Below are 27615 nucleotides of genomic sequence, written 5' to 3'. Positions count from 1 at the left end.
GGTGCAAAGCACTCAGAAGAGGAACGGGCACGTAGTGAACACGCGGTAAGTGCTAGCTCGCCTGCCGTGTTTAATCCCTACAGCGATCTCCAGAAACGGGCGTTATTGGGATTGCCCTTAGTTTTCAAAAGAGGAGACTAAAGGCTTAGCAAGTTCAGGAACTTGCCAAAGAATACTAAATACAGTGCTTAAGAGAGCCCAAACCCGGTCTCGAGCCATTATTTGTCAATCCTGTTCATTCATTCATTCATTCACTGTTTGGGGTGGTTGTGTTTTTTGGGGGGGTGACTCTTCTGCAGCAAGCATTGCTCTTGGCCCCAGAACTTGAACATGAACAAAATAGAAAACGTTCCTGCACTTGTAACTTTTACACACTTATTTTGGTGGGGTTCGGTGGAGATAGAAATTGAACAACAACAACAAAAACCTGTAGGTAAGATGACAGGTAGGGCTGAGAGCGAATCTGAGACCAAATACGAGAGCCCAGAAGACAGCTCTGCAGCCAGTGTCCGGGTGGGGTAACTGTCCTTCTTTTTATTGATGGATTCCCTGAGGTTGATGATGGCTTTGTTTTTTATATGAAGTGTAAAAGGAGAAAACATTAACTGGTACTACAACATTTGGGGGTGGTTCTTGTTTTCCAAAGGATGGTCAGGGAAGGTCTCTCTGCCAGGTGGAAACCGAGCAGGGAGCAGACAGAGTGAGGCTTTAAACCTCCCGGACATGCAGCAGAAGTGGGGTCTGGACAGAAGGGCCAAGGCTCTGAAGCAGCGCTGTGGGGGGAAGGGGAGGGGACAAGCCGGGCAGCCTGCGGGGCCACAGTAGAGGGTGAGGAAGAGGATAGTAGGAGATGAGGTGAGAATAGTTTCTTCTACAAAATGAGGAGAGAAGACATAGAACTGGGCCGATTCTCTGCCCCCCCCCCCAGTGGTCCCCACCTCTGTCTTCCCAGGAGGAAGTCTGGGCAGGCATAACTGAGGGCTTTCCTCCCTCATCAGGGGTGGTCATTTGTCCCTAGCTCCTGGGGGCCAGCAACCTGCCTCATCTGGTGGATTACCACCAACATCTTCCTGAGCCATAGCTGGTTGCATGGGGCAGGAAGGCCATTGCCCTAGAAGCTGTCCTAGTAAACACAGAGCAATTTCAGGAAGACTCAAGTGTTAAAACCCAGTTCCTCAAGGATCATCTTCAAGTCTCGAGTACCATCAGCCACCTAGTTTCCCACGATCCCGTGAACCGTGTCCATGTTTCAGCAGTTGCTACCTCTTGGCCAGAGGCAGCTGGCTCATCAGCCTCCCTCTAACAGGCCCTATTCTTTCATGAGCAGTCAGCGCTGAGTGTCCCTAAGAAACCCCGGACTGTCTTTGGCCAAACACAAGTGGGGGAAAAGGGGCGGGAGGGGACACACTCAAGGCGTTCGCCTTGGAACCAGAGCTCAGGTGTTTCGACCTCACCTTGATTGAACCTGCATGGGAAGAACTCTGCGTCTCACCAGGTCTGAGATCTTTGGTTCTCGGCAGGCTAGAATGAAGGAGACAAGAGGGCATCAGCTTTTGCCATATTAATTGCTCATGTTCGTTCAGTTCAGATTCATCCCTGACCGCCCTTTATGGACACCCCCAGAAGTCTCAGAGGGGAGGTGTGCCAGCGAGTGTGGAAAGCTCCCTAGCAAAAGAGCTCGCTGCCTTTCATCGAAATTGACAACCCCCTCTGAGCAACCCCCATGGGGGACGCACTTCTGAAAAGCCACTCCACCCGGGTGAGGCAGTCATTAGATTGGGACTATCTGTTCCCACAAATGGCATCGGTGAACTTGATGGAAGGTGGAGTCACAGTCAAAAATGAAGGTTCTAAAATAGAGCCCAACACAGGAAACTACAAGGCTCTCATTTAAGACCAGATGGCAGCGTCATCTTGGGTAGTCTTGGGGAGCTGATTCCTCTAGTTCCTTCCTCTGAAATCGAGGCTCCTAATGATCATTTGAGGGCACCTCAAAGCCCAGGCTTAATTTTGCTGAAGTGTCTCTTTCTTCATTTTCCCAATCAAGCGGCCAACATTCATCTAATTAGCAAACTAGAGAACTTTGGTTGTTATTAATTTGTAAGAGAAGAGTTGACAAAAATCTCCAAGGACATATGAAACACCGTTTCCATACTTAATGAAATCAAGAATCGGAGTCTGTGTTGGTGAGGAGGAAGGTCGCTTCTGGCTAAAGTCTAAAGTGATTTATTCCTTTCACAAACCTTCCTCTTTCATTTCTTTTCCCATGACTTGGGTTGTTGACAAACACCCAGAAGGCAAAGTGGAGGATTAAGGCAATTATCTGGATAATCTAGGCCAAGGACATGCTTTTCTTCCTAGGAAACAGCCAGATAATTATGACCTGCTCCCAAAATACAGGGGCTGTTGACCCGGTTCAGTAAGAAACTATGCATCCCCACCGCCAAGGGGTAGGTTTGAAGGTTCTCTATACAACGTTCATGTTTTCTGGTCCCAAACCAACCTTTTCAATCTACTTCCCAGGATCCCTGTTGGCCCTACTTTGGAGTTTACCACGATCCTTTCACTTCTGCCTATACCTTTTGTTTTCCTTTGTCTTCTGTGACGGGGACATAGTCCCAGCTGCTCTGCACCTCTTGTGAACGCTTCCCCGCCTCCCAGATTGTCTTGGCCCCCACAGGCTGCATACAACTGTCCCTATTTCAAGCACTAGTGATCGGCCCTTTCTCTCAACACACACTACTCATCCATTTCCTCTAACTCTGCCTTGAATGCTGGAGGTGTTGCCATCTTAGTAAGGTGTTTTTCTTTATGTTAACATCTTAAACCTCCCACCACGCAGGCTGGCAGGGAGAGTGTGCCTATTTTGTTCTTTTATTTCCTGCGCCAACTTCCTAGTTCATAGAGAGTAGATCAATGTAGCTATATTGGACCCCACTGATGGCCTCGATTTTGACCTTGGGTTTACGTAGATAAAACCCAGCCCTGTCATCTTTCCTAAACTGCTCTGATAATTTTCTAACTCTTCTTGATCACAGCGAGAAGCTGTGATTGGGAGAAGCAGGTCCTCTGGAGGTCCAAAAGAGAAGCATGTGTTTTCAGGGATGGCTTTCCACCTAGGAGTCACAGATGGTGCCAGTGAGAACCAAAGAGGGAACGGCATTTTTTTCAGGGGCTCACACACATGTAGGGAGCTTCCAAGAGGTCCAACAATTCCATCTATGTCACAAATACTCGTTCGTTACCTTTTATGCAGACGGGCTGTTTCCCCGACCACTCTCCATTCTGCTGGCAAGTTCTCTTCTCATTGCCACTAAGAACGTACGAGTTATTACAAAAGAAGGACACGACTGTGCCAACTTTGGCATAGCGCCCATTGATAAGCCCAGGGCCTCCTGTTACCTTCTTGTACCCATTAACTGGACCCCCAGGGTCTGAGCAGTTACTTTCTTCAAGGACTAAAAGAGAAAAAAAAAAAAAAAAGGGAGAGAAATAAAGAACTGTTGGAAGTGTGAGGCATTCCATTTTAGAACCGGATCTTTTCATGTTTCACTGAATTAAAAATGCAGCGACGTGGAGCCTGCCAGTGATGGTGCCCAGAGGAATCAACAAGAAAAAACTCGTAACAGAAAATGTATGTGTTAGACATGTCCTCCCCTTGTTTTAACGATCTATTCTTAAATCAAGAAGTATTTCATCCCCCATATAAATAAATTCGACACAACTGGCTCTCCTGTGGTCTTGTTCATTTCTTTCTGGAGCTGTGGGAGTTGGGCAGGCCTGGACAGCATAAGCATTGCACCTAGATTTTACGATCAGTACACAGGGATGATCGTTTTCCAGTGTCATTGTATTATCTACTTCATTCCCTAAAGCTGGGGCAATTAAACTAGAGTCCTCGGTTTCCTATTTGTGTTGTACCCAGAAAGCAGAATTTACTAGAGACAAGGCTGCATAGATGAAATGAATTTAGATTTTATGTTTCATCTTCAGGGACACAAGTGTGCTGAAAGGTATAGTTCAAAAATACCAGATGATAGAGGGGCGCCCAGGTGGCTCAATCATTAAGGCGTCTGCCTTCGGCTCGGGTCATGATCCCAGGTCCTGGGATTGGGCCCTGCATCAGGCTCCCTGCTCTGCAGGAAGCCTGATTCTCCCTCTCCCTCTGCCTCTGCCACTCCCCCTGCTTGTGCTCCCTCTCTCGCTGTGTCTCTCTGTCAGATAAATAAGTAAACTCTTAAAAAAAAAAAAAAACCCAGATGATAGAAATTCAGAGATACAAAGAAGTTCCCTGGTCTCCAAGTACACACACTTTCCATCTAAACGTTTAACAATATTCATTACAAAGGCATTTATTTTTTAAAAGAAAAAAAGATCTATTTGAGAGAGAGGCATGAGAGTGCAGGGACGGGCAGGAGAGGGAGAAGTTCAAGCAGATGCCGTGCTGAGCATGGAGCCTGATCTGGGGCTCGATCCCATGACCCTGAGATCATGATCTGAGCTGAAATCAAGATTCAGACGCTTAACCAACTGAGCCACCCAGGCGCCCCCCAAAGGCATTTCTATTCTCTAACTCATGTTGGACAGTCACACAAAGTAGAAAAGGCAACACCTGCTATTCTGAGCACTGAACAGGATACTAGACAAATCCTGGAGAGATTCCCTCAGATAGGGTGCCTGGGTGGCTCAGTGGGTTAAGCTTCTGCCTTCAGCTCAGGTCAAGATCCCAGGGTCCTGGGATCAAGCCCCACATCCAGCTCTCAGCTCAGCAGGGAGCCTGCTTCCCCACCCCCACCCCCGCCCCTCTGCTTGCCTCTCTACCTACTTGCGATCTCTCTCTGTCAAATAAATAAATAAAATCTTTATAAAAAAGATTCCATCAGATAACATATTTTTCTCAAATGGATTATGGCACAATGGTGACTATTACACCCTAAGGACACAGAGTAGGACCCCTGAGGAATTCAGTCATTAATTACTGCGTTTGGGTACCAATCACTGTCAGGCTCCCTGGTCTCTTTTTAAGATACAGTCTTCTAAGATACTTCTAAGATACAGTCTCATCCCTGTGAAACAGTCCCCAAGCAATGTGATCGTGCTTCTGACATGCTTTTCTTCCCATAACTGCCCCATTACCTTTTAAGCAACATGCGTGCTTGCCTCCAGGCAAGAAAAGAATCTCTATCCATATAACATTTCTAAAATATTTGAGAACTAAAAATTAGTAAATTTCCCCATGGGCAACTTGGCAAGGTTGCTGATATTAACCAAATTACTGGTTTGTCTACTCTACAATTGCCCACAGACCATGTGGCCAATGATTTCAATGATACCCTGTGTGCTTTGGGGCTACTTAATATGAGCAGTTTCCATGGTGGGAGAAAACTCCAGAACCCCATTTTAATTGTAAAAAATGGACTTCACTGAGGGAGTCTTCCAAAATACCAACATGGCCTAGGGAGGGCAATGCACTTTTTGGAATTTCAAGTGTACTGAGAATGCCCAGTGCTTGTATTTCCAGAAAAGCCTCTATGATGTGGGGGGGAAGAGGCAGAGAAAGGAGAAAGCATTCCATAATGCTTCAGTGATGGGACTACCTTCTTTTTTGAAAACAGGTTTTATTTATTTATTTTAGAGAGAGAGAACGAGTGCATGAGTGGGAACAGGAGCAGAGGGAGAGGGAGAGAGAGAATCTCAAGTGGACTCCATGCTAAGCATGGAGCCCTACACATCGGGCTCAATCTCACAACCCTGAGATCATGGCCTGTGGCAAAACCAAGAACCAGTCGCTTAACCGACAGAGCCACCCAGGTGCCCCAGGACTACCTTCTTAGGCAGAGGCTCACTGAATGCTGAACACGTAGCCCAGAAACAAGCAGCAGGAGCCCACAGTTGCAACCATCTCAGAAACATGGTGTTTCATACCTGCAAGTTTTAGAAAACGGAATCCACTGCCAACATCAAAACCAGGAGATTGCGCATAAAAATCTGTATTACTGGCTTCTGAAAAAATTCAGATCTGGCAACCCTGGGTCTGTATGGCCACATGGCAATAATCAGCCGCCATTGAGAAGTGGCCGTCTGCTGGCCTGGGGGCTGCAGGCTTCCCTTGGCCACAGCCCCTGCCTGCTGCCTGGCCCGGGCAGGGCTAGACTCTGTGGTCAGTTAGCCTCACAAAGAGCTATGCTCTGTGCAAAGAGCTATGCTTTGTGCGATGCAAGCCGAGTTCCTCCTCCATTTTGAGTTTTATTTGCCAGAGCTCACGGCTAAGAAAAATTCTGGTGATACTTAAGGCCAGTCCTGAAATACTGAAAGAGAATGAACTACACTCCAGCCACACTGGCCTCAGCAGAAGGTAAGCAACCCCTTCTACTGTGAGTCTGAGAGGTGGGCTTTCCTTCTTTTGGAAGTAAGGACTCTGTGGTCCTCCAGGCTCCTGCCCCATGTTTCCTAAGTGCAGGTTTTCTTGAGGATCCTATTGCTAACTGCGTTTAATGTGGGTTTAACCAGCAGGAAGGCTGGAGAGTTCGCAAGCCTTTGGAGGTAACAACGCCTTAGGACAATTCAGGTTATCTGTCTTTCTCCTTGATGAGGCTTTAAAAAGAAACTTAAAGAGAAACTGAGTCAGGATGTGTAAACAAGTCTGCCCAAGGCTGGGGAATTCTGCCCTGTTTCTAGAATTCTTAGATGCCTACTCTTTTATAATGAGACATGTCTGAAATCAGGTCACGTGTGTATATTTCATGCAGCACGTCTTTACTTCCAACTCTCAGAGAAGCTATGATTAAACCAACAGTGCACCTTAAACATAATGAGATCTTAGAATGGAGAACTGTTATTTGATTTTGAGTTATTGCTTCCTAGTGCCGAATGATGCTTCCAAGTTGGGGTCCAATGGAACGTAAGGCTATGCGGCTAGGGCACCTGGCCGGCTCAGTCACAAGGGCATGGGATTCTGAGCTTGGGATTCTAAATTCGAGTCCCACATTAAGTGTAGAGATTACTTAAAAACAAAATCTTAAAAAAAAAAACAAACCTATATGGTTAAAATTCAAGAGAAACACAGGCAATAGAGATTTAGGAAGGATTCAGATGCTATCGTTGTCAGACACTACTTGAAAATAAATATGCTGAGCATTCTCAAGGAAATAAAACAGAAAACTGAGAACTTTAGTAGAAGACTGGAAACCGTAGAAACTAACCAAAGGAGCAATCTAGAATTGCAATGTGACAATGGCAGAAATGTAAAGCTCAGTGGGTGAGTAGAATGGCAAATCAGATACAGCTCATGCATATCAATAAACGAAAACATAACTTACAAGAAAGAATTCAGAATGAAGCCCCAGAGTTTAAAAAGTGGAAAATGTATAGGAAAATGTAAAGAAACAGTGAGAAGGTTAATAAAAGCATGTACCTGACACTCCAGGAAAAAGGAATGGAGTAAAACCAGCAGAAAAAGTCCCTCCAACTGATAAAAGACATCCGCCTACAGATCCCAAGACAGGGAAATGAAAGAAAACTGTACACAGACCTATTACCCAAAACTGCTAAAAGCCAAAATCAGAGAAAAAAATTTTAAGCTGCCAAAGCTGGGAGAAAAATGGACGGGGAGAAACATACTTTGAGATAATTACAGTCATTATCTCTGGCTTGTAACGTCAAAATGATTTTTGCCTCTTTATACTTTTTTCCCCATGTTTGATAATCAGAACATGTAACCATAAAATTTTGTTGTTTATTGTTTTTGTGGTTGTTCGTTATTTTCATTTTTTAAAGTAGCAGTCAAAATGGTCTGGGTCCTCCCTGCTCAGCCCATAAACCTAGCCTTCAGTCTGCCATGCACGGTTTGACATTCCCGTACCCTCCACTCTGTGGGCATCTCATTACCATCATCATAGAGTAATCCAACTTCTCTCCAGCTCTGATGGGAATGAGCTCTTTCACTAGACTCTGGGGGACAAAGAACGGCTGCCAGAATCAGGAGACACAGGTTCAAATAATTATTTGGTTCCCAGTGTCCAGAGTAAGTACACAGTAGGTCTTCAATAAATACTTGTCAGTAGATGGAAGGGGTAAAGGGTAAAATGTATTCATTCTTCCACTTAATGAACCAGAGCGTGGGAAAATTACATAATTCTCCAAACTTGCTTTTCTGGTGTGTAAAACAGGATAATAACACTTAGCAGGCTGGGCTGGTTTTGAGGAATAATTTACATAACACGTAGTCTCCTTTACCCCTGTTTGCCTTTATTTACAAAGCACCCAACTTCTTTTAAAAATCAATTCCTCGGGGTACCTGGGTGGCTCAGAGAGCTGAGCCTCTCTCTTTGGCTCAGGTCATGATCTCAGGGTCCTGGGATGGAGCCCCAAGTCGGGCTCTCTGCTTGGCGGGGAGCCTGCTTCCCTCTCTCTCTGCCTGCCTGCCTACTTGTGCTCTCTCTCTCTCTGTCAAATACATAAAATCTTAAAAAAAAATCAATACCTCAGGGTGCCTGGGTGGCTCAGTGTTAGGTGTCTGACTCTTTATTTCGGCTCACATCATGATCTCCGAGTCCTGGGATTGAGCCCTGTGCCGGGTTCCTCACTGAGTCGGCTTGAGGATCCTCTTTCCTTCTCCCTCTGCCCACCTCCCTACCCCAGCTCAAACTCTCTCTCTCTAAAATAAAAATAAATAAGCCTTAAAAAAAACAATTCCCCAAATTCATACACCTTAAAGAAAAACCCACAAGGAAATCTAAAGTCCTATTATTGGGTCTATTTGAATATAAAACAAATAATGAATTCTGGAACACTGAAAAGAAATTAAAAAAAAAAAGAAGAAGAAGAGAGTTCTCACCAGAAACTAACCATGCTGGCACCCTGATCTCAGACTTTCAGCCTCCAGAACTGTGAGAAAATAAATTTCTATAGTTTAAAAATCAATCAATCAATCAATCAATTAAATAAATCAAATATTCCACTCTCTTTTCTGGTCTCTTGGTAATGTCTATGCATGATGGGCTTCCAGACCTGGACTCAGGGTGTTGACTTAGACTTCCGAGTATCAGCCACAGTCTCTGAACACTCATCTCTCTTAATCCTGCAAAATGAAGCCTTAAAATTGTATTCTTGTATCAAACCTCCACCAGACATCATTCCTCTTCCCTCTCATTTATTTCCCGTACTTGCCAAAGCTGTGCACTCTCCAAGGATGTTTTTAAACAGTATTCTAAGACTTCCTCTGCACATCTCTTTCTCTCCCAGTTTATTTATTATTTTTTTTAAGATTTTAGTTATTTATTTGACAGAGATCACAGGTAGGCAGAGAGGCAGGCGGGGGGGGGGCAGGGGGGAAGCAGGCTCCCCGCCAAGCAGAGAGCCCGATGTGGGGCTCGATCCCAGGACCCTGAGATCATGACCTGAGCTGAAGGCAGAGGCTTAACCCACTGAGTCACCCAGGCGCCCCATCTCTCCCAGTTTAGATGCTGACCTGCTGGGTCCCCAGACCACCTACATCTCATCAAAGCCTGCTCCCCAGGATTAGATTTCAAAAACTCTCTATTCCCCTGGTGGGTTCTCTTTTTAGAATCCTTTGTGTCTCCCCATTAAACAGATCCTTGATTCCTTTCTCTGATTTTAAAGGGCTTCATGCTTCCTTTCTCCCCAGCGGGATGGACGTTTTCACACAAAGCCAAGTGGGCATGTTAAGGAGCTGCACCCCTGGCCTGAAGGAGAACCCAGCTGCTGCTTTGCTAAGTAAAATATTGCAGGGTTAATAATAATAGCACATTGCCCTGGTCCTTTCGCGGCCCAGCCTAGGGACATCAACACATTAAGCTTTGCACGCCTTTACACGCCCTCTCATGAACAGAAACAGTACTTGGGGGTGCTTGTTTCCAATAAACAAACTTGTTTCCAAAAAACATTTAAAAAACAACTCTCTAGCTGTCTTCTTTTTTTCTCAAGGCGACGAGATGAGGTGGTTCGCTGTGATGCCACTTTACTGAAAGATATCTGGGGGTTTCGAGACGGCCCTTGTAGTGAAAGCTATTGGTGTCCCACTCATATCCTTTCCCCAGGTCTGCTTCTACACGTGAACCTGGCACCTGCCACCTTCGAAGACTGCCCTTGGGCACCTTGCCTATATGAAGAGCTGAAAGATGCCGAGATGTTCATCCCCTCGTGCCCACCCCAGGGTTGCCCATAGATGATGACAGAAAGGTGTATAAATAGCTCAACTCCTGTTCCTCAAGGCATCATTTACACTCCCCAGCACCCTACAGGATTGGACTGAAATCACTCTTGTCTGGTATCCTCCTCTTTCCCATCTTGCTTCCCCAGCTCCCTCGCTGGTTGATCTTGAACCTCCTTTCAGAAATCATTTGGGCCCAAATGCTTGGCTCAGTGACTGGCTTGAGGAACAAACTAAGCAAGGACAGTGCTATTTTCTTAGCCCTGGACTTCAGGGCCCCTTGGGCCTCCCCATGGTGGCACTCCTGGAGGGGGGGTGGTGACAAGATGCCAGAGGGACGGTCTTCTCAGTCCCGGGCATGAAGCTCTGCATGCCTTTAGGCTCCTGGCAGATCCTGGCGAGGATGATTGCTGGGGCATCGAAAGAGATCAGATCTCGTCAGAAGAGCCTGCAGCCTCCACGGTGCTCTGGCTGCCGGCCAGCCCCACCCCAGCAGGGATCAGGTGCTCTGTGATACCAGACTTCTCCAGGCTAACCATCGTGGACCCAGAATCCACCAGGTGAAGATTCGGTGCTGTCTGGGTAAAACCAGCAACGGTTTTACAACCCAAAGGTACCGAGGAGGCCCCAACAACAACAGACTGAACTTCTCACAAGTCCGAATTATGGATCTTAGACTTGGGTCGAAACTGACATAAAGCAAGAAAAGTTACATCTTTCTCTCCCCTGACTGGTACACTAAGATTCATACTGGATAGAAGGTAGGCAAACTGAGCAGGTCCAGAAGGTCTACAGGGAATGGACATGATGATGATGGAGACATCTGAGAGTATGTCAAGATAATGTGGAGACATTTCTAGGAAACGTGGTTCTTTGGTACACACAAATAACTCCACTTTTTTGTGCCCTCTGGTCAGTCAATTATACCGACTGTGACAAAAGGAAGTCTACGCTCTTCATCCCTAATTTGGGAAGTGGAACCACCTTCCCATCCCCTTCATTATTGCAGCTGATCAAGGGCATGACTACGAAAGATGAGACCATTAGTGAAGGCCCAGGAATATTTCCTCAGGTTGGGACCACACACTTTCTAACCCGTGTCTGAAAAATGCTAGGCGGCAGAGTTTGCTCAACTCCTTCAGAAGATTCCAAGTCTTTCAGGAAATATTATGGGCTGTCTTCACAAACACCACTGGAGTCTCCACTCACTTCCACCACTCCACCCAATAAAGAGCTGGGCCGGTTCTCATGCACACACACTTGTGTGTTTGTGTGTGTATGTGTGTGTGTGTATGAGAGAGAGAGAGAGAGAGAGAGAGTGAGAGACTGAGAGAGAGAGCGCGTGCTCATGAAAGAAAGAGCAAGATTTCAATTCTTGGGTCTAACTGGATCTTCTAAAATCAATAATACAATCCTATTTTGAGCATCCTTCAGACAATGCAATCCAAATATATGTTATTCAGCCCTGATCCAAGGCTTACCTAATACTGTAAAGAAACAACGAAATGCTGATCTAGCTGACCTGAGTACCAGCCCTCTATGAAGTCAGCCCCTCAAAGAGATATTTCTGTGAGGTACTTTAAGCTGAGTTCCCCCAGAAGCAGGCTGTGAGACAGATTTGAACACAAGTAGTTTGTTTAGGTGGGAGTCCCAGGAAGGACAAGCAGTAGTGAGACAGGGAAGTTCACATTATCGAGCAAGTTACCACGGGGGGCCACGGAGGGTCAATGCCATTGGGAAACTCGTAGAGACACAGCGGAATCTGCCTCCGACTTATCCTACCCAAGGATCAAGGGGTAGGAGCTATTACCCACCAAATGCGATCAATCATTTGTGGAAGGATGATGGGATTGACATTAATTCCTCAGCACCTCCTGTCTGCCCACCTACATGAGCCAGTGGGCTTTGGGAGCCCAAGAAAACCCTGAAGCAGAGGAGTGTGGGGTTGGAAGCCAGCGGGGCAGCATACATGTTAATGGTACAAATGTAATAAAGCCCAGCTAGGGTGCCTGGGTGGCTCAGTTGGTTGAGCGACTGCCTTCGGCTCAGGTCATGATCCCGGACTTCCAGGATTGAGTCCCACATCAGGCTCCCAGCTCCTTGGGGAGTCTGTTTCTCCCTCTGACCTTCTCCTCTCTCATGCTCTCTCTCATTCATTCTCTCTCAAATAAATAAATAAAATCTTTTAAAAAAAATAAATAAAGCCCAGCTACCTTTATTTTTTTCAGGATTGGCAGAAGGTGGAAGGATCTAGCCTTTAGAAATATTTGGTATAAAAAGAGGTTAAATTTGTTATTTACAAGACAGAAGTGAAAAACATTTCCCCAGCACCCATGCGTCTTCAGATAAGGAGAAAGGAAGGAATAGGGGTTGTAATAAAATGGGTCCTATTTGCATCTCCAGCTGAACTTTTGTGTTCACTTTCATTTAATATACAATTAGAGCCGCACCATCTAAGGCATTTCTCTGTTTGCCTTTGCTGCCAGAAAATTCAGAATCAGAGACAGCTGAGGCCGATCATCTCACCGGATAAAAACGTGGAAGCGCCATTTCACACCCTCATGTGAATATTCTCTTTCACTCGTTCTTGCCCTGCTTCTAAATCATTTTGATTCCTTGTCATTACTATTACTCATACCCTGCTTGCTTTCAGAAATGGTTTGATGTCATTTACAAAACTGCACATCAAAAAGCGTACATTTCTTTTCTGGATATGCATATGAATGAAATACTTGTGGAAGCCAGACAGCCCCCCATTAAAAAAAAAAAAAAAACTAAACCAGGGTGCTACTTTTTCTTTTTAATAAGATCTGTAAGATTATCTGAGAATTTCGGCAAAGGAAACAGATCCAAAGTCAACACAATTCGTAACCCCTTACCTAGCTGGTCTTGGGGGCTGGGCGATGGGGACATGTTGGTCTCAATTCTCAGCACACTCTTGGTACACACCTGTTCTCACAGGTCTCCAAAATCAAGGAAACAGTTTGTGACAGAATTTCCATTCTGTTTGGAAAAGGCATTAACTTTCTGACTGGGGCTTTGTTCATTCTAGAAACCTGAATGAACACGAGAGCAACACCCAGAGACAAGCCCTGGATGGACCCTCTCTCTTCCTCACTTCTCCTGTTCAACTTATATTTGAGTGAAGTGCCTTTGGGCCAAACCCATTATCTTTCACCTCCACAAAGGTCTCCCCCACCAGGCATAATGACACCAACAGGAGTCCCCACCACAAACCCTTTTTATCTCTTTCCAGCCAATGGAACGCTGTCCCCTGATGTTACCCAGCCCCCTGTGGGTGCGAATGAGACCGTATCCATGCGAAATTAGCTTGGATGGCACACACTGCTCTTTCTTCATTCGGCAGCAGTTTGGAGGCTGAGGCTCATAATTAGCTATTTGATCTTAATCAGTATTGTCCTTGGCCCCTGGTACACTGTGTCTTTCGGATACCACTTTTCCGGTGTTTGGATGGCCTACTTACTAAGACAGCAGACACTGCCTGTGTCTAAGAGACAGGTCAACTTTGAAAAATGTTCAGAAAGTACTGGCCGTTTTACTTTTGTTCAAAATCAACCTGACACCCTCATCTGGTGGAGTAAGTGAGTAACCTACATATTCGGGTAGAAAGTTAGCTGCCCTCCACCTAGCGGACCGGCCCGGTGACCGTCTTCCCCTAATCTCAGGTTTCTGAGTCAGCTACTGGGGATGAGGTGGGAGGTGGATAATAATGCTAAACGACTAGGGGAAATGTCCCCCCTCAGTGTTTATAGTCAGCTTTTCAAAATAAAAGAACTATGCAGCATGGAAATCATGGAAATCGCTTGAACTAGGCAATCTTGTTCTGTTTAGCCTTGGGGATGGAGACAATGGACTGCTGAGCCCATCTGAGTCCCAAGAGACTGTACCCTCTTAGTCATGCTCATTGCCACCATCACCAAGGCTTTCCTAGAGGAAGGTGTGGCCAAGAACCAAGTGGTACGTGACCTCTCCTCTGCCCTTGAGAAAGACTGAGATTGGAGTTGTTTTATGTTTCTGCCAAATAGAAGGAAAAAAATATGCTGGATAGCCCTGCCTTATTTCCCCGGGGCCTCGTGCCTACCAGACACTCAACATTGTTTGGATAGATGGATCTGTCAAGCGGAGAGGGTCACAGTACCTACCCCGTGGGGATGCTGAAACGATGAAATGAAACAGTGTCTCAGAAAGCACACAGCCTGGCTTACACTGGGAACAGAGACGGTAGAAACTACTGTTGTTGTTTTCAGTACCTGGATGCCAGTGGACATGTCTTCTGTTTTGTAGAGAGGAAGGTTTCCTCTTCTGAAGCAGGGTGAGTGAAGAAAGTGATCACCCCAGGAGGCAGGAGCTTTTAGAGAAAAGGGGTGGGGTGGGGTGGGGGGGCTTCTAGCTTCTGTCAAGGGGCTGGTGTCCGTCTCACGGTCCGTGAAGGCAGGGATGTTTGTCCCCAGCAGAAGTTCGTTCTGCTTTGCTGTCACGCTCTCCCACTCTCTGCACCCTCCAGCCCCTTCCCTTAGTGGCAGCCAACCCACCCCTGCTCTAATGGATTACCTCTTCACCCAGAACCAAAATAAAATCTGCCTCCGGCGTCAGGTCCCGCCCCAGTGACCTCAGCTGCCAAAGCAAAAGCCAAGAGGGCCCGGTCAGGGGCAGGCGAGTGGAAGGAAATTCTTAGTAAAACGATGTGGGTCCGGCCCTCGGCCAGTCTGAGGGGTGCTCCGTCCCGAGCTCGTGGAGAAGTCAGGCTGGAAAGTTCACAGTGCAGCATCCCGGGTCCTCTTATTATCTGCCGGGATGGTGTCCATAATGAAAAGGATTGCTGACTCGCCAAACGCACCCGTCCTATACCAAGCACCAAGCATCCCAAAATGGAGTATAGCAACGCTTTGTTAAGAGGCTCGAGGCCCGTGGAGTCCATCAGGGTTAATGCTAAAATGTGACTTTATCGAGGCAGACTCCGTTTCACCCTGCAAGGAATGATCCAAACCAAAAGGCAATGCGTCCCCGGAATTATAAAACAAACACCTTGATAACTGTATAAAGGCAGCCCCTGCTGTATTCAGTAATAGCTCTTGCTTTTCAGATCTTAACCTAAATGAGACGGCATCCCTCTAAATACACCATGAAGGATGTCAGAGATTCATTTCCATGTTAGGGAGGGAGGTAGAGGGGAGGCTTGGGTGTAAGGAGGTGTCTGAGAAGGTAGCTGTCCATTAGCTCGTGGTCTTCTTGGGGTTCCTCCAATTTCTGAAGCCTCTGGGCTATCAAATACTTGGTAACAGCTATGGATTCCTCAGGACTCTTCTATGGGATTATCTCTCTACCTCCCATGCTGTCTCAAGCCAGTCTGCTCACTCTCTTTGTTGCCATGTCCCTCTAATCAAACATCTCAGTGATAGTCTGGAGCACCATTCTCTTACATGACCACCAGGAGACAGACATAGAGCCCACCCCATGTTCAATGAGGGACTTCTGAAAAACCCCGTGAGAAAAAGGGAGGCCAACAAGATAACATGATGCTTGGGCAACCCACCATGGAGTGTCCAAATCCAGTCCCTCCCAGGCATTACTCCTTCATCATTTCTTACAGCCCCATCTCTGGGCTGCCCTGGTTACAAAGGCTCTCCATCCATCATGCCCAGTGGGGGTGTCTTCTCCTGGGACCTACAATTCCTCATGACAATGAAATTGGCAGTGGCTACTTGCCTGTTAAAACCATATCCTTCCTGCCTGTACCCAAGTGCCATGGTAAGCAAGACTTAGTATCCAGCAATGACCTGCAAAATGCAGTTCACAGAGGAAACTGAGAAAGTTGAGGGGAGAATTTTCCTAAACCCTGGAACCCCAAGAAAAGTGTGCCATAATCATCTAGTCTGTAGAAAATGGTGTTGTTCCCCCAACCCCTTATCTGAATAATCCCCTACTTTCTGCCAAACTTTCAATGGCCATAGCAGGGGAGGCGAAAGAGGATGGCATGCGAAGTGAAATAAGACGGAGAAAGACCAATACCACAAGGTTTCATTCAGATGTGGAATCTAAAAAGCAAAACAAATGACTAAAAAAACAAAGGGCAGAAACGGACCTAAAAACATAGAGAACAAAGGGGGGGTGGCCAGAGGGAAGGAGGTGGGGGATGGGCTAAATGGCGAAGGGGCGTGGGAGACCCAGGCTCCCAGGGAGGAAACAGGTAAATCACAGGGATGAAAAGCACAGAATACAGCCAGTGATACCGTAACAGAGGGCAGCTACAGTGGCAGGGAGCTTAGCATAACCTAGAGAGAAACTGAGTCACTACGTCCTACACCTGACACTGACAAAGCGTTGTGTCAACTATAATCCAAAAAGAAAATTAATGGCTCCTGGGACTCAACTCAGCGCCTTACATGTAAGGATTATTTCATTCCGTTCCCCACACATGCTCTGAGAAATCTGTGGTATTATCTTTCTGAACTTTATAAGTGGGGAAACTGAGGCCCGCTGGAGGGAAACGGGCTGCTCAGGTCATCTGGCTGGTAAACGTCAGGCTGAGAGTCAAACCCAGGTCTCTCTGCCCAGAGAGCCCTAGCTCTTCACCCCAGGACGTACCATCCCACTACAGACAAAGAGGCTCCTGTCCTCCGTAAATTAAGGCTGAGACTGGCCCTTGGAACGGCGTGAAAGCCAGGACACAGTTCATGTTTACGACGCCGCTCCTGAGAGCTCTTGGGACAATCCGCACGCATCCCGCCGCAGCCCGTCATCTCCCGTCTGCAACAGGAGAGGTGATCTTGACCCACTGGCGGCCTCGGCACATTCCCACTGCGCCAGGGTTACGGTTCCCATGAAAACCCCAAAGTTCCTAATCACTTATTCTGATGAGAAATGCGGTTGCCCCTTTGAAGCTAAAGTATAAAGTGAACCCCTCATCTGGGGCTCTTTCTTCCCAGTCCTTGGGACAGCCTAGTGGGAAACCTGACGCTCCAAACCCCAAACGAATCCGGATTCCCCGGTGTTCTTTAATTGGTGGAAGCCGATTTGTTTTGTTCAAGGCGCGTCAGAGCCTGCAGTGTGAGCTTTGTGCCCCAAGATTTAGCCCGTTTCATCGTCCTTCATTAGGATGCAGGGGAAAGCCCAGGCATTGATAACTGGGCCAGGGGAACAAAGGCAACATGGAAACTGGAGCAGGGCAATGAATCCCTCGCTTTCCACTGGTACAAAACAAGATTCCCACCATTTACTCAAGAACTTATTTTGTCCTTGTGTTCCATACAAAGAAACAGGAAACTTCAGAGAGGAGGGGAAAAAAAAAAAAAAAACTTGGGGGGGAACCCGTGGTTCCTTACACGGTGGCCCAGGGAGGTTGGGGTCACTGAGGGCGCTGGCAGGAGGCTAGCTTGGCCCCAGAGCTGAGGAGGGGCCAACTCCCTGTTTTTTGCTCTCAGAGGAGGTCACCTGGGAGCAGAGGAAGTTTGCTCCCCCTTGGGAAACACCAGGAGGAGAGATCTGGGGTAGCAGCCATACAGACCGCACTGGGGACGGTCAGCCTCTTGATGACCAAATGAGCCAGACCTGTGCAGGTCGCTTCTTCCTCCTCCTTTACTACTTCAGGGAGTCCGGGCACCAGACCTTCCCTCAGATTCATTCACCTTCCTTTGAAAATAAGTCCATTCTCAACTTGACAAGAAGAGACCCTCGTCTCTCAAATGTGAGTTCTGATTCTTATTTTGAGGACCGGTGATTGTAACGGCTCATCTTGTAAACTGGTGAAGCCTTTTGGGGACCATTTCGGCTGTTCCTCTTCAGAGTTTAAATCTATGGACCCTTTGAACTAACAGTTCAACATCCAGGAATTTCTCTTACAAAAATACCTCTAACACATGAATCAAGAAATCGGTGTTAGGACATTCATCGCTCCTTTCTTTAGAGTAATAAATTAAGTATGGGATCAAGTTCATCTTAAGGGATTAGATGAGCGTATATGATGGTATACACATCCCTACAAGGGAATACTCAGAAAATCACTTGTTTTTAATGAAGTAGGCCAACATGGACTGGCCTGGGGAAAATGTCCATGAGGCGGACACCGAAAACAACAAGCTGAAAAATTGCCTGTATACTTTAGTCCACTTTTGTCTGAAACCTGGTTTCTCAAATTGGGCATGGCTGACACTTGGGCCAGATCACTCTCTGGTCTGGGTCTGCATGGCTGGCCTCCACCCTCTAGATGCCAGAGGTAGCCTCTCCACCTTGCAATGAGGACAATCAACAACGTTTCTAGATGTTGCCAAAGGCCCCTGAGGGCCAGAATAGGGGCTAACATCCCAACAGAGAATCAGTGATTTACGATACTGCTTTATCAACAACTTGGGTTTGCACATCATAGAAAAAAGTCCAGCAGGACCACAAAAACAGTGATTCCACTGGGAACCAGGATGGGGCAGGGGAAATAATGTGTTTTTTTTATTTGATACTCTGCTGGACTGTTTGATTATTTTTACACGTATATCTTTCTTCTATAAGTAAGCAGAAAATCTATTTCTATTCCAGTCCCACTCACATTCTTAAATATATACCAAGAAAAGAGTGAGAATAGCTTACATCAAGAGACAGAGAATCGCGATTCTCTTTGGAAAAGAGCGACAGGCAAAGCTTACCTGGGAAGGAAAAGTCCTTTGAGAGGACTAGATAGTGAGACACACACTGACATGCCCAGAGCTTGTCAATTGTTCAGCTGGTGAGAACCGTGTCTGGGAAGCAGTGAACACTATGGGAACTGTGAAATTCTAGCCTTGAGTTTTGAAATTGATGGGGACCAGTGTCTGGTGTTCTCTGCTTTATCTGCTAAATCCTTTTGAAATTGATGGGGACCAGTGTCTGGTGTTCTCTGCTTTATCTGCTAAATCCTTTATCTGCTAAAAGGAACATCCATCCACCTTTCCGCAAGACTTCGGGAGGGCAGACCGTTAAAGCAGCAGCTATGAAGCGGTTCCCTCCATCAGATCTGGTACCGCTTCAATAAAAGATGGAATTCTCATTCATATTTGATTTGGTGCTTTTAAAGTGATTTTGTAAAACAAATGCCTGGTTCAATTTGGGCTTTTCAAAGTTTAGATAATCCCAGAATACTCGAGTTTCTTGTTCATTTTGAAGCAATTTCCTCCAGGGATCTTTTTCCAGTTCAGTGGTATACTCATGAAGAAAACAACAAAGTAAATATCACTCCCTCCCTTTTGTTTTTCTAGCTAATAGGTTACTCTAGAAAACCACTAAGGTTTTGGTTTACAGTTTACAAGGTAAACTGCCACAGCCAATTTTCGTGATGCTTCCCTCATTGAGTTAGCTGGAACTCCTTCTGAATTTCCTAGAAGGAAAAACAAATCTAAATCTTATAAAAAATAATAAAACATTTGGTCCCCCACATGAATGCCAGCAAGTGATCAGATATCCACCACCAATACCCTCACCTAGTTACAACTACAAGATACTAAGGGAATTTAAGTTTTTGAGTGACAGTTTAAAAAGTGGCTAGAGGGAATTCTCTTGTCCGTCTAGGCTGGTGTTCTGAAACCAGAAGTGATTTGAGACAGTTCATGACTCAGGTTATGAATCAGCTCATAATGACACATTTTACATTCATTTTCATTACACGTGTTTGCTTCATTTTCCTTTGTTCTCTGGATGGAATAACAATGCTAAGAAGTCAATGTTTGACTTATAAGCAACTCCTTAATATTTTAGTCACAACTTTTGATCAATTTCTCTCCCTGCCCCCCCCCCCATTCCTTACCCCTGCCCTGATCTGACCCAACTTCTTAAAGCATTTTGGCTTATTTGGTGATATTTCACATGTCTCCAATTTCACCTTGTTTTTCAAAGCTCTAATTATTGTGCAATCACTTAGTTCATCAAGAAATTAAGCCTCTCCCTTCTCCCCTTTTTTTCTTCCTCTGAATTTAAAGGGTAAAGCCCAGGATTTGCCATTGTCAAGATTCCAGATTTGCTCTATACACACATTTTCAAAACAAAGAGAAAGCAGCATTTTTCTTCTCTGCCTTGCACACAACACAGCAGATTCAAACAAGGCAGGAAGCATGAAGCAGAACATCTTTTTCTAAGCACCGGGCATAACCACACCAGGTCAGCTGCACCAAGCCGAAGCAAGGGATGCTTTCGGAAGAATGCAGTGACACACCCGGGGACACACTGGTGACACCATGGCTTCCGTCTGCCTTGTTTACAAGGAAAACTCATGAAATTGACCGAAAAATAAGCGAGAAGTATAGAATGCTACCAGAAGACCAGCAGGGTCTCTTACAGGATGACCCCGAAGTACCTATGTACGATAGTTACGAGGGGTTGTAGCAGACCCTGCTGGTGATCTGCCCTCAGATGTCACTTGCCTTCCCCATCCTCCAGTCTACACTGTTTTGCTTCCAATTGCCTTCACCTGAGATCTCTTTGATTATTCAAGGATTTACTGGAACCACTCTGCCCACATGCACAGAAAGTCAGGCATGTTCTCCTACTCGCCCAGGGCAGCTCTTGGCCAATGGCTGGTCTCAGGGGGGCTATGAAAGCCCAGCTGCCTTGCTATAAAGCCAGGACCCACTCGGAGATACAATTTACATGCCAGATTCCACTGAGACTGGATTTTGCCTGAAATCACACCTTTGCTTGGCTTCCCTCCCTTCCCAGCCCAGCTTCCCCACTCCCTTGCCAGCTTCTCTGGGACCATGTCCTAATATACCACCTGCACCCACACTCATCACTCAAGATCTGCTGGGGGGAAGCCCTACCTAGGCTCTTATCTGTCCTCCTTTGCCTTGCCTCCAAATTTTCAACCTTCTCATTCTTCTACCCATCTCCCTCTGCACTGATAGCTGTAGTTCATGACATCTATGTGAGGTCTCAAATCTCTGTTAGAACATGGGTCACATCCAAGGTTTGGTTACCAGAGACCCCTGAGAAATGACTTCCGGTTAGTGTTGAGTTCCTCTATGTCAATGGCTTCAGACCACGCAACAACATCCCAGAGTCTATGAATGCTGCCCTGGGGCAGAACTCCAAATTTCAGATCTTACCATGGGCAGGGAGTTCAGATAAGAGCCCCAGGAGCCTCTATGATGGTGGCTTTCTCCTGTTGGCCCTTCGTCCATGTTTTTGAGCTCTGAATAGGATCTGAGGCCATCAAAGGCATATCTTTTTGAGGAGTATAAGCAGCAGGGGAGGTCTGGAAATGTCAACGGGAAGACCTGGGCGGTTCCAGACACCCTGAGTCAGAGAGGCTGCCCAGCCCCGAGAAACCCTCGATGGGATTGTCCACATTACGTGCCGACCTGGACAGACCAACCTAATCACCAACAACAGGCTTTGCAGGTTCCCAGAGCCCTCTCCACGCCAGCCCCACGGACACCCTAACTCTCACTGCGGAGGCATACTCACGGTTTTCACAGCGCTGCCCGGTGTAGCCTGCCAGGCAGGCGCACTTGTAAGATCCGGTTTTGTCAAGGAGGCAGGTGCCATCATGGAAACAGGGAGAAGAGGAACATGCTGTAAGAGAAAAGGCAATTTCCCTCAGGGTCACTGAGCGGTGAGGTCAACGTCTTCAAGCCCGGAGCCTTGACCAGAGTCCTCCACTTGCCTATTAAGTCTTCCTCTTACAATACTTTCTTTTACTGGATTCCTGTTAGCATTGTTTGAGAATGCCTGAAACAGGCACGTATCTCGTTATTTGATATTTTTGAAGGCCCCAGAAGTATGGTCCTATAGTCCGAAAAGCCTAACGCCAACACAAATAGGTACACCACGTGATTAGGGCAGAGGCACGCCTTTACCCCTCCCACAGGGACTCCAAGGGAGGGAGGCAGCCTCGGGGAATTTTCGATCATCTTTTTTCAAGAAAGCATCCTGGGTAAGGAGGGAAAGGAACTGGAAGATCTTCAAGACACTGTTGAAAACGTGCCTGAGAATTTCCTAGCCCGCATTCTGCACACATTAGTCCTGCAAAATGTTGATGTGTTCAGCTGAGAAAGGGTTGTGGGCCCAACTATGGTGGGGAAGCACTACTGGCATTAAATGATAATTAACCGGATTTCTTTACTGCAGAACTTCTCAGACTGTTCCAAGTCCTAATGTGCACGGCACATAACGCCTGACCTTTCCCAAACTCATCTGACCTTAGAGACTGCGTCTTCACAGAAGACTATTTTTCTACAGAGAACACTTGGGGAAACAGAGGTCTGTGGGCTAACCCACTCTAACCCTACATTCACTTACCCTGACGTGGAACTACACCACCGGGCCCAGTGCCACAAGCCCGTATGGAGTGCACCCCCTGTGGGAGGCAACAGAGTCAGACATTCTGTTTACCAAACCAGAGCTTTCTGACAAAAATTACACAACGACCATCACCTGACGCGTAATAGATTTAGTGTCAGGAAAGAGGAGAAAGTGTTCTAAGATGCTCCAGCTGGGACAAAATCGTAACCCACTGGAACAAGAGAAAAGGGTTAGCAGAGGAAAACGCATGGGATACACACCCTGAGGGCTGGGATTGGGGAGGCAGGTGTGGAGGAGTTCACCTTAGCCTGAGGTAAAAACCGGAGTAAAAGCACACCAACAGGGTGTCTGAGGAACCGGAAGTGCTACCTTCTACTTGACAACACAGACCAGCATTTCCCAAAGTTCTCCGGCGGGGACTGAGAAGCCCCCTTCCAAGGAGGAAGAGACCCTCCTGACCCTGCCCCAGTCCCAGGGTCACAGGCTGGTGAGCCACTGCTGCTTCTCCTGGCTTCCCTGACAGCCAGCCTTGCTGACTGCCACCAGGATCCCCATTCGTGCCTCAAGTGTGCCCTTACTCAGCTGTGGCTGGCCCTGTATTCCCCAGGGCAAGGACCAGCCACAGGCTGACCTAACTCCCCATACCACAGCATCACAGCCACCAGAACCCCCAGGCCTGCACGGCTCCACAGGGGACATCCTCGGAAGACAGTGGGCCCACAGATGAGCAGCCACGGCTGAGTGCTCACGGGAGACAGTCTAAGGGAAGGGCAGGTGGGGCGGGGAGGGGCGGGCATCTGCTGAAAGGCCAAGGCTGCAGAAGGTTGACCCCAACCACACCCCCCATCCCAATACTGCCACCGCCTTTCCTGAGGCTTTGGTACCCTACCTTCCGTAGGAAGCCATAATGATCAAAATGCCACTACAATGCCTAACCAGGTATTTTTTAAAAAAGCAGAACTTGAAGCCCGAGCTCAGTCTGGAAAGCCAGATCCAGTCCAGTCCAATCTCAGAACAGCGAGAGCTGAGGGTCCTTCCCTAGGACTGCGCATTTTGCTAATTTTGGTCCGATCCTACTTCCTGATATGAACAGGGCAGGAGTTCAAGTCAGGCCTAGAGCTACTCACAAAGTGAGTACCATTTACCACTGAGAGAAACACTTTTAATGCCTGTTTTGCAGATGATGGGGGAGGCCCCGGGCACCCCGGTGGTTGGGCAGCTACAGAGCATGTCCTATGTACCAGACATTGTGCCAAGCTCTTCATCTCCTTCGTCTCCCAGAACTTCCTTACTGAGTCAGGATCTATGCTTTCTTCCTTACTCACCAATTGGGAAATCGAGGCCTGGAGAAGTTGAATTTACCTCAGGTCACAAGGCTTCATCTGCCAGAGCTCCAAAGCTAATGCCCTTAACCATGAGAGGCCCCCTGGGCTGAGCCAACTGCTTTGTGACCTTGGACACACGGCCTGGCCTCCCTCTGCTCTAGCATGTGTACAAAGGCATCCGTAGTAACTAGCTAAGCCTGTGGCTGAACATTTCTGAAATACACCTTGCCTCTCCTTCTTCCTTTTCAACATGTCGGTTGCTTCTAAGAACTCAGCACAGAGGGCTTTAACCAGGCTGAGCAGGGAGGAGGAGAGGAGCACAGAGAGGAAACTTCGTCTGCCAGGAGCACAGCCTTAAAATGCTGCATCTGTCTCCGAGGCCTTTACCTGTGATCTCCTCAAAGATGGCATGGAAGCCATCGAAATTCTTGGAGCCATCTGAATGGAAGAGGATGTGTAGTGAGGAGTCCGTGCTGCGGATGGGCGCTGGCCGCTCATTGCCACAGAAGCGCTTGATGATCTGGCTGCTGCTGCTGTCACCGTCACGGACCTCCAGGTAGTCATACTGGCACATGTAGTCAAACTCCAGGCTCAGCATGACGAACCTGTGGGCAGAGAGGGAACAATAGGAAACAGGTGTGCTTCAGCCCCTCCTGCGATCCCTGAGCAAGTTCAAGGTCAGATGACGAACAGGTCTTAGAGGAGCGGTGCCACTGGCCTCATTGGACAGAAGGGGCCTGGACGATGTGAGGTCCCTTTTAACAGAGGGACACCGGTATGTGTGTGCTTGCCTGAAGGCCAAGGGAGTCCCTATTCCATCCAGAACATCTCTGCACATGCTGGCCTCTCTTCCAGGGTCACTTTCCTCCCAGGGTTCAAGGCTGGTTCCTTCCTATCCTCGGGCCTCCCCTGAAATAGTCTCTCCTCAAAGAGGTTTCCTTGACAACGCTTTCTAAAGGAGATTCCCTGTTTTCTTCATAATGGGTATATAAATTTTAATTTATCTTATTTATGTGCTTGATTTTGTGTGTGTGTGTGTGTGTGTGTGTGTGTGTGTGTGTGTGTACAGGCACACATAGACATGCCTATCTCTTCCACTAGGCTGTAAATTTCTTGAGTGTAGGGGAAAACAGCTGGCTTCTTCCACCATCGTGTGCACACTGCCCAACACAATTTCTGGCATACAGAGATGCCAAGCAAATATTGGTGAATAGTTGGCTGAATGGATACGATGGTCTAAGTTTACAACTGGAAGATGGAAAAAGGACATATTGTCTTGCAAAACTCAAAAGAAGAACAAAATCTCTGCACATTCCTCTGTTTGATAGAAGGATGAGAAGGCAATGATCTTCTGGGTAGCAATAATTCTTGCCCAAAGAGTAAAAAAGGTAGCACTATATCAGAATTTCAGAACGGGGGGAGATCTGGTAAATCTATAATTGCCTTAAAGAGTCTTGGGTTTGGAAACACTTAAATACATCAGATCCAAAAAGCAGAAGATGACCCCAAGCATCCAATTCCAAGAGACAGGATAGGAAGCAGCCACATCCCAGACAATGAGAGGAAAAGCCACTTTTCAGATTATTCCAGAGGGAATGCTTTGGTGTCAGGGTCACAGAATGCATATCTGTATATTCTCCCTCATGTTTTGGAGAAGAATTAAGAATAGACAGAAGAGCTCACAACTGCCACCTGAGATGCTGGGACAAGGACCTATTTCTACCACTTTGGGTAAAAATTTCAAGTGCCAGGATTAAAGAACACTGGACCACAGTGGCAATCAATATATTTTGAATACATTTAAAGGTCTTCCTAAAAAGACACCTTTTAACTAGTATTTATTTTATAAAACTTTTATCACAAAACCTTTTGTAAGGGACTATCTGGCCCATTAATCATGCCTTGTGCAAAGTGGTCTGACATCTACGGACCTGACTTCTCACCCAGATGCCACGGCTAGCTCGCAGTGGGCCTTGGCAGATCCATTCTTTCTCTGGACATTGGTGTTTCTGTCTGAAAAGGGAAGACGCAGGGACAAGGCCACCACACAACAGAGATCATAGCTTATGTTTGAAACCAAAACATGGGATATTGCGAGTTGTATCTGTACATTCATTTGTGCAAGTACTTAACATCCATCTGTGGTGGGCGCTGTTCTAGGTGCTGAAAGCACAGCAGTGACCCAACTAGACCCACCCAACTAGTGTCAGCCCCAACAGAGAGTAGTTCTGATCTGCGGGACGAACAATAAGCAAGGAAACCAGAAACAAGGTAATTTCATAGAGTAGTAAGTGCTGTGAAGAAAACAAGCCAGATAAGAGCATAAAAAGTGACTGGGGAGGGTAAGCTTTTTATACAATGTGGTCAAGGGAAGACCTCTCTGTGAACTTGGTATCTGGGCAGATGCTCACATGATGAAATAGACCCAGCCATATGAAAGTCATGAGGAAGAGAGGTCCAGGCAGAGGACTCCGTAAGTGCAAAGGCCCTGAGGCAGTAATGAGTTTGGCATACTTGAGGACCTGAAAGAAGGTCAGGGATGCTGCAAAATGGAGTGTAAAGGGGAGAGTGGTATGAACTGAGGTCGGCAAGGCAAGCAGGAGTGAGATCCTGCATGGTGAGGGGTCTAGATTTTATTCCAAGCCTGCTGGGAATGAGCAGGGAGTTTTTGACAGTAGAATCATGATTGGATTTAGGATTTTAAAGGATCACTCTTGTCACAGAGAAGACAGCAGAGCTGGGAGGTATGGAAACATGGAAGCCAGTCAGGAGGCAAGGTGAGAGAGGATGGTGGTAAAAGGAGAATAGTGGCATTGGAGTCAGAAGTGGATGGACTTGAGATGATTTTACACATAAGAAGATAGATTTTGTGATAGATAGAAAGATAGAAGGGGGGGGGGCACCAGGAATGACCACTCAGCTTTTGCTCTGACCATTGTAAATGTGCATGTGTTTCTGTTATTATTATTATTACCATTGGCCAGCAGGTCCAGGTTTGATGAAGGAAAAGAAATCTGTATATTTCCAAGCCTCCTTAGGGGCCTCTCCTAGGCATGTGATGTGCTTGTCCAATCCTGCCACCAGCTTGAATTTTTGTTTTGGGAGAGATTTCCTTTGCACCTTGGATCTTGGAGGCTCCTCAGAAGCCCCTAAGGGGACCACTAAGGTGCTGAACTAATATGTGGCATTTAACACCTGCCCTTATCATCCTTGGCAGACCCCACCTGGAGCCCCTTAACAGAACGGTGTGCCCCCTCAGGTGTTCCTTATGCCAACCTAGTTCTAGAAAAGTTCAATTAATGAGCCTCACTCCCAACTCCAGATCCTCAAGAAATGGGGAGATCAGCCACTGATCTCCCCATTTCTCCTCAATTCTCTCGAGGAGAATTGAGAAGGGGACCTGTTCCAAGGCAGAGTGCCATATGCTGCCCCTCCTTGAGGACAGAGAGCCATCTGAGGAGCCAGCTGGAATGTGGAAAACTCCATTGATCCATCCAGAAAATACTTATTGAAAACATGTGCCCTTGGATTTTAGGGATTTTCATCACTGCCAACTTCATTACTGGATAGAAAAGAAAGAAGTAAGTGGACAATGTCCCTAGAAATCCCAGAGGGGAATGGGCCACTCTGCTTCCCTGGAGAGGAAAAGGAGAGGTATTTGTCAGGAGAGAGGAGATACACTGGCGGCAGGGAGAAGTTCTTTCAACATATATTCACGCAACAAGTATCTCTCAGGCTCCTGGGGTGTGTACGGCCCCATCCAACACGTCAGCCTGATGACATTCCGGCTGTTCCCGGCCCCAGGAGGCAGCAGTGGACAGTTCTCATAGAACAGGGCTC

General features: G+C 46.9%; 1 protein-coding gene across 1 annotated transcript in view; it reads right to left on the bottom strand.

Moving 5' to 3' along the window:
• The window catches only part of PAMR1 (peptidase domain containing associated with muscle regeneration 1), a 69680-nt gene that overhangs the window by 5655 nt on the left and 36410 nt on the right, over positions 1-27615 (bottom strand). Inside the window, exons 5-8 of the mRNA XM_080817714.1 lie at positions 24163-24380; positions 21614-21721; positions 3246-3458; positions 1455-1521 (exon numbers count right to left, since the gene is read on the bottom strand). Coding sequence (XP_080673840.1) covers positions 1455-1521; positions 3246-3458; positions 21614-21721; positions 24163-24380 — 606 coding nt within the window. The remainder of the gene's footprint in view (positions 1-1454; positions 1522-3245; positions 3459-21613; positions 21722-24162; positions 24381-27615) is intronic.

The sequence above is a fragment of the Martes martes genome (assembly GCF_963455335.1).
Source record: "Martes martes genome assembly, chromosome: 10".
NCBI lineage: Eukaryota > Metazoa > Chordata > Mammalia > Carnivora > Mustelidae > Martes > Martes martes.
This window is presented reverse-complemented; position numbering and strand designations above follow the sequence as displayed.